General features: G+C 41.2%; 1 protein-coding gene across 2 annotated transcripts in view; it reads right to left on the reverse strand.

Moving 5' to 3' along the window:
- RBPMS (RNA binding protein, mRNA processing factor) overlaps positions 1–14,152 on the reverse strand; it is a 256,714-nt gene that overhangs the window by 15,090 nt on the left and 227,472 nt on the right. For both annotated transcript variants that reach the window (XM_073597687.1, XM_073597680.1), the window contains one exon: positions 1,578–1,683. In XM_073597687.1, coding sequence (XP_073453788.1) covers positions 1,638–1,683 — 46 coding nt within the window. In that variant the 3' untranslated portion in view covers positions 1,578–1,637. The remainder of the gene's footprint in view (positions 1–1,577; positions 1,684–14,152) is intronic.

Consider the following 14,152-nt stretch of genomic DNA (forward strand, 5'->3'; position numbering starts at 1 on the left):
TAATTATTGGCCAACATTTGTGTGACCGTGTGTATGCAAGACAAGTTGCAGCCAACAACCTTCGAACAAAAATCCATGGTTTTGTTGTCGGAAAGTCTGATCGTGTGTACGGGGCATAAGATAAAAAGTGTTTTACTGGAAATATCCCCAAATGAAGACAAAGGAAAAAGAAAAGAAAACAAATGCAGCCACCATATCTATGAACTGGTAAGCTGCAATGAATTACATTTTTACTTTTAGGTTTAAGTACACTTTCATTTATAAAGTATCATCTATTAAACTGCATTAAAGTGGTTCTAGGAGAAAGGCAGAACAGCAGTCTGCCTATGTAAACAAGGCAGACCGTCGTTCTGTGAGAGGGGAATGTGCTGATCCTGTGTTCCTGCTGAGCAGGGACATGGATCTTTACAGTTCCCCAGTCAAAGCACCTCCCCCACAGTTAGTAATTACACCCAGGGAACACATTTAACCCTTTGCTCGGCCCTCAGGTTAACCCCTTCCCTGCCAGTGTCATTAGTACAGTATTAGTGTCACTGGTCCCCAAAAATTGTCAAAAATGTCAGTTAGGCGTCTAATTTGTCCACCACAATATTGCAGTCCCACTATAAGTCAATAATTGTTGCCATTACTAGTAAAAAAAATAAATAAATAAAAATAGAAATATACCATAGATTGTAGCGGCTATAACTTTTGCGCAAACCAATCAATATACATGTATTGGGATTTTTTTTTTTTTTAACCAAATATATGTAGCAGAGTACATATTGGCCTAAATTGATGAAGAAATATTTGATTTTTTTAACATTTTTTTTAATTGGTAATGTTTTATAGCAGAAAGTAAAAAACTAAAAAAAGTAAAAAAAGTGCAGAGGTGATAAAATACCACCAAAAGAGATCTCTATTTGTGGGGGAAAAAAAGGACATACATTTTTTTGGGGTACAGCGTCTCACGACCGCGCAATTGTCAGTTAAAGTATTGCAAAAAATGGCCTGGTCATGAAGGGGGGGGTAAAGCTTCCGGACCTGAAGTGATTAACGCATTATGCATTAAGGTACAAAAAAAAAAAAAAAAAAAGCATCCAGCATCAGCTCTATATATTTTGAAATGATCCTTAGTTGACTTGAAAAAAAAATATTCAAATATTTCTGGGGGAAAAAAATGCAAAATTCAAACAGATGTATATTTAAAATGGAACTGCAGCATTTAACCTCCACATCTTCACCTCCAACATGAAGCATCGAGACAGAGAGGTTGTGAATTATTATTATTATTTTTTTTTAAATAGAGGAGGAAGAATTCATAGTAAGAAATAGTTGGAGTTCTACTGCCGTACAGAGTCCATCTTCAAATTGGTGGCTGAACCATAGGCTTTAAGTATTGCTTTTTTACACTGAGCTCAGCCCCATAAGGTCAGATCATAAGCACGCCCTGCCTTAGTCATCACATTGTTATAGTCAGAATCCTGAGGTCAGTCAGAGCACACACAGCATGTATGAGGGAATGTATGGAAATAATGACTCATGCCCAGTACACTGTGAAGATTTTACAGTGCCGTCTCCAGGGCTCTGTAACTCACCAGCACACTGTTGTTTTCATGAACATCCTGAGACTCCAGTGGCCAACAAGGAAGAACACATCAGTATCCACAAGACAGACTGTAGCCACCATCACACACCTGGTACCTGTAAAACAAGATGTCCCATAAGTTTTCCTGCACTTACACAACATTCAAAGCATCTACGTATGTCAATGGGAATCTGTCTTCTTTGAAAATTTTTTTTAGATTTAAATGTGAACATAATCTTAACAAACAAATTAATAAATCTGTGTTAATGCGTTGTGTGTGTATATATATATATATATATATATATATATAAAAAAAAAGAGAACATTGGCAGCAGAGGAAGTATCTACAAATCTGTAAATAATATAAATCACATCAAAGATTGTTTGCTTTTTATAGCAGGCACCCAAAATATATTCACAACAGGGTATAAGGGAGGGAAAGGGGAAATGGAAATGCGCAAGTTATCACCAGTACCTGGTCGGTAAGTAGAATTACCGGTACTGTACCCTGTACCAAATGGGGTACTGCTGCTGTAAGTAGGAACCACAAAGGAAAAGAGGGGGGGGGGGAGGTAGGGTAGAGCAGCCCGTTAAGGATGGGCCCTAAAAGGGGTTACTTTTAGCAACAGCATAATCAGGGATGCTGATATGATCAAAGCATTACAATTTATTCAATTATAAAACATGAAGTACACATATGTAACTAGCAGTGCAAAAATATATTGCAGATTGATCATACTATCGCGGACATTGACAGACAAACAGGACACACATAAAACAAAAACAAAAAGTTCAGCGTGCCTAGTCCGGGCTGTTGCCTCAGGCCTTTTGTGACCCCAAACCGAATGGGCACAATGGCGGCCAGTATCTAGGTCAAAAGGCTGGTTTGGGCTTGATTGTAAATTTGGAGGGGTCATGTAAGGGCTGAGGCAATGGAGGACATACATGATAATTTCCCTTTAAATAGATCACCTGAAAGCGATATTTTAAAGTAGAACTAAAGCCAAAACTTTTTTTTTTTTTCCATTTTGGTTAGAGCAAGGGAGGGTTATAGTCATGCTAAGACTAATGCCCCGTACACACGGTCAAACTTTGTTCGGATATTCCGACAACGAAATCCTAGGATTTTTTCCGATGGATGTTGGCTCAAACTTGTCTTGCATACACACGGTCACACAAAGTTGTTGGAAAATCCGATCGTTCTAAACGCGGTGACGTAAAACACGTACGTCGGGACTATAAACGGGGCAGTGGCCAATAGCTTTCATCTCTTTATTTATTCTGAGCATGCGTGGCACTTTGTTTGTTGTCGGAAAATTTTATATCCTGCTCTCAAACTTTGTGTGTCGGAAAATCCGATGGAAAATGTGTGATGGAGCCTACACACGGTCAGAATTTCCGACAACAAGGTCCTATCACACATTTTCCATCGGAAAATCCGACCGTGTGTACAGGGCATAAGGCTGTTGCCAAAATGCGTCAGCTGTTCTGCTTGTCACTTTTTGTAACCAACCATTAAAATCGCTATATGGACTACAGAGTTGCCAGCTCAATCCTTTTACTTGTTTCTGTTGTACTGTGTAAGGACACACTGAGCCCAAGCACCTGACAGAGGATCTTGCAAATTGGACTGGGAGTTCCCCACTGTGTGTGCGCTGTCTCTCTTCAAACTTACGCAAGAGAGGGTTATACCTTTTTTTTGCCTTCTAGGTCCTATTGGGGATATTACTTTTCACTTCCTGTCCCACAGTCAAAACAGGAAGTGAGAGGAAATATCATGAGAAGAAATAGAGCAAATCTCTAGTTATCACCAGGGTCACCAGAACTATTGTCCCCTTTGAAAGATTTGCCTTTGATTACTGTTCCAAAATTTGTGATTTTCTTTTACTTTTGATTATAACGGTAAACATGACAAATAGAGACGGTGAATCTCCCCAATGGGGGGCACAGACAGCAATAAAATACCCAGGGGTATAACAGGGGTTCTACTCCCTCGCCACTCTATCCAAAACTAAAAAAACATGTTTTGCCTTTAGCTATAATTTAAATATAGTCAGCCCATGGCTTCTTACATGTTTAACCCCTTGGCACCGATGTAAAGCAAATATGTGGACCCACTGGACTGGGCTGCATATTTGCATATCTCCCTTTGTGCTGGAAGCACAGCGCACTCCCAGCACAGACACCGGGGGTTTCACCAAGAGCCCCGGGCCCCGTTCTAGTGATCGGGACCCAGAAACTACGATTTCGGGTCACCTGATCGCTGTGATAGACTTTGATTGGCTAGTGATCAGTCACTGTGAAGCCCACCCCGTGTTTTCTGTCTCTGTGAATGGATGAGAGAGATACATTGTATCTTTCTCCGTCCTTGCAGAGAGAGAGAGAAAAAAAGGGTGTGTAGCAGAAAAAAAAATGAAATATATATATATATATATATATATATATATATATATATATATATATATATATATATATGACAGACCTAGCCGGGAAAGAGACTTTTGGAGGGGACTGTATGCTAGCCTCTTGCCGATCGATCAGGGGCCCTTGCATTTGGGGGAACGGTGCTCTTTGTGAGCTGTATGCCTGGGGACCCTTGAGGTGGTATTACTGTGGATTCGGGTCCTGGTCCCCCAGGACACACAGACTCTGGGGACCCTGGATTTGCCATATTGGAATAGTGGCTGATTCATAATGCTGGGACAAATACTGTTAGGAGATGCTGATGTAAATTCCAACACCGGTCTGTCTATTGTCTGCTAAAATGTGTATTGTAAATAAGTCTACTATGGGATCTAAGAGTCATTAGATCCCCATTGTTATTTGTGTTAATTAACTCTGCTATTGTGTGAAGAAGAGTCTATGTTGATTGTGATAATGTTGATTGGATTTTCTGAACTACAAGACGACCAGTCTGGCCTAACGGTCATGTCTGAGTCATCTAGGCTGTCTAAAGGGATTAATTAATTAGCTCATGTTAATTAGGTTAATTAGGTTACAGTTGTATTGTTAGAGTAATATGAGCAGGAGGTCTGCACCTCCACTTTTAGTGTATAAAAGCCTGTATTTTGCAATAAAAGAGATTCCTGTTTGAACTTACATACAGCCTGCCTGGTGTTTGTTCTGAGATATCACAACTGGACTAGAACGGCACAGAGCTGTCAGACATTGCAATCTGATTCAATAGCTGCAGAGGAGTGTCGGGAGAGTGGAACCGAGCGAGCAAGGTCAAGGTCAGGATCAGTATTTTTTGGACATGATTTTTTTTTTTTTATTAGTATCAGTAAATTTATATTATGCAAAGTAAATCCAACACTTTATTTTTTACTCAAGCAGAATAATATTAAAAAGAGGAGCTGTTCCAGAGCTTGCAAAGAGTCAATGGAATAAGAGTTCACTACTACAGACATAGTACATACCTCCCAACTTTCCGAGATAAGAAAGATGGACACCTTTTAGTCCAGAGTATATAGGCAAAGGATATACCTTTGCGACATCCATAGTTACACATGAAGAATTGTACAAAAATAATAGCTAAATCTTTGTCACTATTGTTCCCTTATACTGGTTTTTAGTATAAGAAATTTAATAATTTGGAGGTTTGAGGAAAAACTAAGTACAATAAATCAGCTCTGAAAGCTAAGTAGTTCATTTTTCATAGAGATGTATACATCAGCTCCACAAACCAAAAATCAGGTCAAGTGCCGACAGATTTGGTTCTGAAGGAGAGACAATCCCACCTAATAAGGGACATTTTGTAAATGCCTGCTGCTTTTCAAATCACTTCATCACAATACTTCTGTGACCTTTACACTTATATACATCATCTGCCTCTCACAGGTCCTCACACCTTGTGACAACACCAAGCTTAGTGTGGCTGACATCATGTCACAAACATCCCTTACAGAGACAGATGAGAAAACAGAAGTGAGCCTTGGCTTGTCATCAGGTAATGTAAATGCTCAGTGTAAATAGAATGTATATTTACTTATTTCATGCACTGTTTTCCTTTGTTTATTTTTTTCTTTTTGCTTTTATTTTATTTATCATGTTCCAACGTGTGCTTTGAAAGACCTGAATATCAGGTCACGATAGTGTGATACCTACAATCTAGTCTGTTTTCTTTATAAAACACCAGTCTGACTGCTATAGGAGACTGACACAGTTTGTTTTGTATTAGTTCTTCTTCATGTCTGGTAACTACAGAGGGGTCCACCGGCTGTTGGCAGTTGTGCAGGATTACTTTACTCTAAAAATATCACCTGTGAAGGATAAAAAAAAAAAGTAATATGTTGTAGCTTGCCAATTTTAAGGCTCCATGTACACATAACCTACTTTGACCACTGGCTGCAGGAAAACACAAAATGCAGCAAAATGGCACTGCGTTTTACCGTGCTTTCGCCGCGTTTTACGGCCGGCGGTCAAAATGTTCCTATACTAAATGTGATTCTTCCATGTTCAGGACAGGGAGGTTGAGGAAGGTTGAAGCTCCCCTAACTGCAGCAGCTGCTAAACTCTGCTAAAAGCCTATGTGTACATTGACATTAATTGATTGAAACCACTACCATCTGTGTCTCATTAGAGAGATTTGTCTTCACTTTTTGTGCTGCAGACTTGACAGGAAGTGAAAGAATATTTGTGCAATGTGAGAGATATCCCCGCTTAGACAGTTGTCACAGGAACAAGTGCCCCCATCGAAAGATTTCACCTCTATTCATGTTTTGGTGGTATCATAGAATCTTGGATTTACCCTCACTTTTATTCCCAGGGAGACTACCCTCACTTTCATTCCCAGGGTAGGGTTGCCACCTCATCCCTTTAAACCCGAACTCATATTATTACACAGGTAATAACTAAGGTGTTAATTAAACTCACTTAGTGCCTTATCTGCATTAAATTAGCCCCAGAACCTGTGTAATTTAATATGTGTTCGGTTTTAAAGGAATGGTGGCAACCCTATCCCAGGGAGACTGGTGATCAGGAAAATCAGAGAGAATGAATCTCGTTAATGGGTGCACAGACAGCATTAAAAACCCGACAGTGGTTATAACCATTCACCTCTCTATATTTTCCTATGTGGCATCATAAACCAGAAGATGGGCGAATATAGGTGTAGCAAGTGCATATTGACCTAGCTAACTCCACTTGCAACCCCATCATCTCTCCCTGGGAAAGCAGACCCCAAAACAGGGTGGCCATTGGGACAGCAAGACACAGATAGCAATACCAATTGCCAGGAATTCTAACCCTTCATCACAATACTAAGAAATAAATAAATGCATTTTTTGGTGTCTCTTTCCACAATGCAGAACTTTATAGCCACTCCCTGGCCCACTGACCATAATCACTGGGACAGAAAGTAAGGTGAAATGGTAGAAAAACCTAGGATAGATTATATACAGTATATAACCCTATATGTAACCCTTTTCCATTCTATCATAATCTAAAAAAAAACAAACACATTTTTGGCTGTAACTGGGATCTGTTAAAAATCTGTACCATTGCATACTAAGCTACATAAAATTACCAGGCAAAACAACACTACACAAATCAAATTGTAGGTGCTTTTATTTTACAAGATTCTTCAAACAAGATGTTCTTGGGGAAGGTATATACTATGCATTGCTGTAAGAGAAATATTAAAACTAATGTGAATGACCTAAGAGTGGAAGGTATGCGACCCCACTCATTGCAGAGCAGTGACATCACATGAATGTATCCCTCCTTTGCTGCTTACTCTCTTCTGGAATGTATTAAAGGATTAAGAAAAGCAGATAAACAAGGGTTTAACTCATTCTCTGCTGTAAATTAGTTGAGGACTGCTTCATCTTCTCCACATGTTTTGCTGAGGACCAGTAATAGCAGGGCCATCTTAATAGCATCATGGGCCCCTGGGCAAAGTAATGCTCTGGGGCCCCTACAATGGAGACAGCGCAGGTAAACAGACATCAAATAGGTAGGAGGCAGACAAGCGGAGCTTCCCCTTTTGGGTGGAGCTCTGCTTTAACTACATGAACAATCATTCTGTACAGCAAAGAAACAGTGGAAAATACTACATACATAAAGTAACAAAGCTGTCCTGTGCATGTAATATATCTGCTAGAATGATGCTCAGGACAGTTGTAACAAGTATAGACACGGCCACCAATAAAAATCATGAGGCACCATCCAGCCTGACAGGGCCTCAGATACCCCCAACATTGTAACCCCCTCTACATCTTATATACATCTAGCACTCCTAACTCCACCCAACCAAAACACCACCCCGCCCACACACACACACACACACACACACACACACCAGGTTTCCCTCTAAAATTGTTATCCTTTTACCACCTCCACACCCCTGGATTCTCAACCCCAAATAAATAACTCCCCAGCACTTTGACCCCTCTACACCCCAGATATTCCCCCAGCACTGTGACCCCTCTACACCCCAGATATCCCCTCAGCACTCTGACTCCTCTACACCCTAGATATCCCCCCAGCACTCTGATCCCTCTCTGCGCCCCAGATATCCCCCCAGCACTCTGATCCCTCTACACCCCAGATACCCCCCCCCCCCCAGCACTCTGATCCCTCTCTGCACCCTAGATATTCCCCCAGCACTGTTACCATATACCATAAGATACCCCTTGTATTGTGACCCCACTACATCCCTGATACCCCCTACACTTTGGCCTCTCTACATCGCTGATATCTCTAGCACTATAGCCACCCAAGATACCCCAAGCATTGCTACTCCCTATACACCCCAGATCCCCCCTGAGCATTGTTTTCCCCCATACACCTTTGATATCCCACAGCACTATTATTCCATCCATGTAGTACCCCCTTTTCCAGTGGAGATACAGTGCATGTGAACTTTTGTGCCCACCTCCAACACTGTGACAAGGACTCACCTATACCAGTCAAGTCATGCAGGCAGAAGAAGGGGTGGAGGACGGAGCATCCCTCCGGGCATTTCAAGCCCTTCGGTGCAAACAGTGCTGGACAGCTGGGCTCACCATGACACCACAGGCTGGCTCTCAGTCCTGCCAACTCAGCAGCTCCTACCCCTCGGCCTCCGTTTCCCGAGCATTCAAGCTACATGGGTGGGGTTCCGGCCCCGCCCCTCCCTGCTTGCTGTGAAATAGGTATCGTTCTGCACAGCACGACACACCGCTGCCAGCCTGCCTCCCCTGTGTATACATCACTCTCAGTGCCATCATGGGGGCCCCCAATTTCCGGGCAACGTGGGCTCAAGGAGCAGTTTCATGGGGAAAGTGCAGGGGCCCCCCATGCAGCAGGGGCTCCTGGGCAGTGCCCAGGTGTGCCCTCTCATTAAGACGGCCCTGAGTAATAGTTCCAGAACAAATAACTCCCAAATTTTAAATTTTGAAAAAATTAAACATTAATGGGATTTACTATTTGAATGATTAAATTGATGTTCACCTGCAATGCAGATTATTAGCAAGCATTGTATACAATTACATACATTTTAGTTTTGTTATGTATTTAAAGCAGTATTAAACCCAAAAACAGTTTTATTATATAGAAGTTTACCGATTCTTAGATGTGATGGCTGCATTAGTTTATTTTTTTGGCTTTCTTTCTTCTATTTTCACCTGGCAATCCAGCCAGTAAGTCTGTTTTTGTTTTCAAAAGAACAAGCTCTCCTCCAGCTGTATTAGTTTACAGGGATGAGGCAAACCACTTAGCACTGACAGGGGTACTTACGCTGATCAGCTTTTATTTATTCATGTAAAATCTTCATCCCAAAAAGGACGTTTTTGTTGTTGCTGTAACTGATTATAAAGTGTGAACTGGGGTTTGGCTTCAATTTGTTAGTGTATTTAAATCTGCTAGTACACCCAACACACCCCTCCCCGCAGACTGACAATGCTGCTCCTTCATCCACAGTGAGGGCATTCTAATACAGGAGGTGTGTTAATGACCAGATCACCATGTGAAAACTTTAACTGTATATACAACATAAGTTGCTGCGCTAAAGCAGGCAACTTATGTTGTATATATAGTTTAACACAAATTGTTCTGTTTTGGTGTTGCCAGCAGCTTTCACATATTTTGATTATTTTTTTTATTTGTTTTCTACCTGCGCAATAACTTTTCTTTATTTACATTGAAAACTTTAACTGGGCATATCTTTTAGCTGGCAATTGTTTTGCTAGCTTTTCTAAGTTTTCTTTTTTTTTAAGTGATACTAAAGTCTCTTTTTTTGTGTTTAAGAATAACAAACATGTTATACTTACCTGCGCTTTGTAATAGTTTTACACAGAGAAGCCCAGATCCTCCTCTTCTGGCCCCTCCCTCCTGTCTAGTGCCCCCACAGCAAGCAGCTTGCTATGGGGCACCCGAGCAAAACCGCAGCTCTGTGTGTCCATTCAGACACAGAGCTGCGGCTAGGCCACGCCCTGTCTTTCTCCTCGATGGCTCATTGAATTTGATTGACAGCAGCGGAAGCCAATTACACTCCGCTGCTGTCTTAGCCAATGAGGAGGAAGAGTCCCGGGCAGCCGAGTCTCTCCTGCAACATCACTGGATAGAGATGTGGCTCAGGTAAGTATTAGGGGGTGCTGTGGCGGCTGCTGCACACAGAACTTTTGTATCTTAATGCAAAGAATACATTCAGATAAATAACCTTCTGACTTTACAATCAATTTGAGTGCTAGAAAAGTACCGAGAGTAGGATAAGTGCCACATAATTCACCATTACACGTTTTATTGTCCAAAGCTTAATTGAACAAACTGAAGTTAGAAACTGATTGATTACTACACACAGCTGCACCAGGCTCTGTGTGCACCAGTTTTAGTAAACCACCCCCCTCCACTAAGCTTAAGGCCAGGTTCACACTGGTACGACACGATAGTCATACCACTTTGGATCCAAATTTGCCCTGCGACTTCAATGAACAGGGATCCGACTTTGATCCCTGACAATATCAGGCACTGTGTCTGGTATGAATCTTTAGGTGGAACTCCACGCTAAATAAAAAAAAAAAAAACGGCATGGTTTCCCCCTCCAAGAGCATACCAGGCCCTTCGGTGGGGAGGGGGGGTTCCCCTTAAAATCCATACCAGACCGAAGGGCCTGGTATGCTCTTGAAGGGGGAACCCATGCCATTTTTTTTTTTTAAATTGGCGTGCAGTTCCCCTTCAAGATCATAAGAGCACAAGTCGCATGCTAAAGTCGGATCAGACAAGACAGCGATTCGACTTTGATCCGACTTCGGTGATATTCAATGGGCTGAAGTAGGATAAAAGTCGGACCAAAGTAGTGCAGGGAGCATTTTCAAAGTCGGACCGACTTGTGTCAGACCAGTTAAGATGGCTCCCATAGGGAAACATTGATTTTCACACGTCATGCGATATGAGCTCCCAATGTCGAAGTGTTTGTCGTACCAGTGTAAACCCTTGTTTAACCCCCCTGGCGGTATTCCTGATTTTGGCTCGGGGTGGAATTTCAGAACCAAAAGCGGTAACCCCGAGCTAGACTCTGGATCGCATCGCAGGATTCAGGAAGAGCTTACTTACCTTGTCCCCTGGATCCTGCGATGTCTCCCCGCACTGTGAATGGCTTGTCCTCCGCTCGATCTATCACGGAGTCGGGCTCCGTTCCCTGCGAGCGTTGCGACGCATGGGGACGGAGAACAGCACCAAATTTAAAAAGTGAAACACACACAATACATACAGTATAATGTAATCTTACAGATTAATTTACTGTATGAAATTATTTCATCTCTTTTTTGTCCCTAATGGTTTCTCCAGTGTCCTGCATGCAGTTTTATATTATAAAAACTGTTCTTTCTGCCTGGAAACTGGAGATTGCCCATAGCAACCAAAACTGTCCCTTTACATCAAAAGGGGTTTTAGACCAGCTAGAAAACAGCGATAATAAATTAGAATCACTCTCAGAATTGAGCGATAGTGATTTGTGGGGAGAGCCGTCATCAAACACTGAAAAGTAATGACAGTGACGGTTCTGCAACTGAGCAAATTTTAGTGTTTTAGATTTGATTACATTATTGAATAATTTTTATTATTATTATATCATTATTTGGTATAATTATTTATAGTTATTTATTATATTATAATTTATGATTTCGTGTTTCAAACTTTATCATACCCGAGATGTCTACTAGACTCTGGTTTGGACAGATTTAATTGAGTTATTCCTAAGAATTACAGGCCTACAATATAAAACGCCAAATTTCCATGCAAAATAATGGTACCGCTTTCAGCATCAAAAATATGAAATAATCATACCGCCAGGGAGGTTAAGCGGATGCTTCCAGAGCAGCATCTGCACAAACAGCAAATGTCCATAATGAAAATGCAAAAGAGGAACAGCAAAATATCTCTAATGCATTTAATATGGACATGAACCTAAAAGTGTATTGAGGCTGTTTACATAAAAAGTATAACAATTCAGAGGTACAACCCCCCTTACCAAGAGGTACCTTTAAATTGTCATGCTTTCTATCTGCCCCACGTACACTGTACATTAACTTAAAAAGTGAAGATTTGCTATGCTAAAAAGAACGTCTAGAAGTGTTAATTATGCCTAAGCTGTACCATTAAAAATGTTAGTTTTGGCTGGTATTCCTCCTGAAAAATAACATTGTATTTCCTGTGCCTGGGCTCTCCTGTGCTATAAGCCAATAGTTATACAGTATATCTTCAGAGTGAGATCTGAAGCTTTGCTACCCGTGACCTTAGCCTCACACAGTGTGGATTGAGTTTTGGTAATGTCACTACTGTATGGCTTTTTTGAGAGAAAGCTGTACCCAAAGACCGGCAGTGCAAGGATCTCCCTGCTCCTAATATTCGTTCTAAGGATCTGTGACCTCTGAACATGTCCTGCTGCTTCTTGATCATTCCCTCACCAGCCATCAGATCACCACTTATTGGAGGGCAAACTCTGACATGAGAAAATCCCTGCCACTACCAGGATGACTTCCACACCGAGACAGAATGGAGAACAAGAAATGGTAAGTCGGTGATGAAGAAAACATCTTCACAGAGACTATAGCCAATACTGCTGACAAATCTGTCATCTGCTTGCTTTTTGGGCTATAGAAATAGACCAATCTTTCTAGACATTCCAAGAAACAGAGTGCACTGGATAGTGCAAATGGTCATATTTAACAGGGAATGGAGGACAACAATCACACTTACATCCACTAGTCAAATGCAGACAAATACTCAAAGACTGAGTAGCAGGGGTAGGAAATTCCCCCAATACTTCCTAACTTGTGTCAGACAACACAAAAAGTAAGGAGGAAACCTCCCCAACAGTGATGCAAACAGTATTTAAGGTACATTTGTACAAGAAGGGCTAAAAGCTTTGCATTGCTATCTATGGGTTTGATTTACTAAAGGCAAATAGACTGTTCACTTTGCAAGGGAATTTTTACTTTCATAATCTAATCATGTGCAAACAAAAATACTGTTTTCTTAATTTGCTATGCACATGCTTTGGTTTTCTTTACAAAGTGAATTTTCACCACATTCACTGGGAAGGGAAAGGGAAAATTCTAACTAAACAGCCTTAGTAAATCAGCCCCTTTGTCTCCACTGGGAAGTTTCCCCCTACTTTCTCTGTAGGTGGCAGTTGTTAGACAGAACAGGAAGTGGCAGAAAATCCAAGACATGGTCCAATACTTTTGCATTCCATCCAAACAAATTGTCTGAAATTGGGCTTTAAACCTTTAAAAAAAGTTTCCTTTATATTGAGGCTGCGTCACACTGCAAGGGTTAACTGCTCATTTTAGTCTAGGGGGCTTGGAAAAGTAGATTTGCTTACATGATTCTCCGCTCTTCCATGCAGCTAGACCAGACCCTTCAACCTGTTCTACCCCTTGCTCCAGCGGTCTAAGATCCTGGCGTCACCAAGACCCATGCAGGTCTGTCATGGATGTGAAGACGTCGAAGGACAGTCCACTGCTGGAACATGAGGTGAGTGCCATCTGCTGGGAAAACGAAGAATGGGGTAAGTAAAAGTGCTTTTACTGTCCCCTAAACTAAGCAAGCAGTCAATACTTGCAATGCGGACGCAGCCCCACTGCAAGGAAGAATTTTTAGACTTCCCAGAGCTGGGCTTTAATGATTTTTATTGATGACATAAGTGCATTAAATGGTGTTTTCTTGTGTTCCCCTGGTGTTCAGCTCTACGTAACCACTGTGTCTAATTGTTTCCTCTTGATGTCAAAGAAAATTACCAGTTCAGTCATGCTGCAGGCAGATAATGCTACTACTCGGTATATTATTCTTCCATCATCTTTAATTTTGAACATCTTGCAGATGGTTTGACTTATTTTTCTAGTGTACTTTTATTGAACGTTACACAGCTTTCAAGGTCACACCAATAACACCATAGAGTAAAGGTGACGACTGCATGATTAATTTGTATTTGTTATATTAATTCCTGAGGTTTAGAATTCAGATTAGAAGCAATAATAGGTGATACAAGAGAACACACACATACACATAATAAGGTACGAGCTACAAAGGCATGTTTTTTTCCCAGAGACACTTAAAATGTCATGGGTGAATGGGAAGGGAATGAGGAATGCAGGGAGAACA

This window comes from Aquarana catesbeiana, linkage group LG01 (genome assembly GCF_042186555.1).
Source record: "Aquarana catesbeiana isolate 2022-GZ linkage group LG01, ASM4218655v1, whole genome shotgun sequence".
Taxonomy (NCBI): Eukaryota; Metazoa; Chordata; class Amphibia; order Anura; family Ranidae; genus Aquarana; species Aquarana catesbeiana.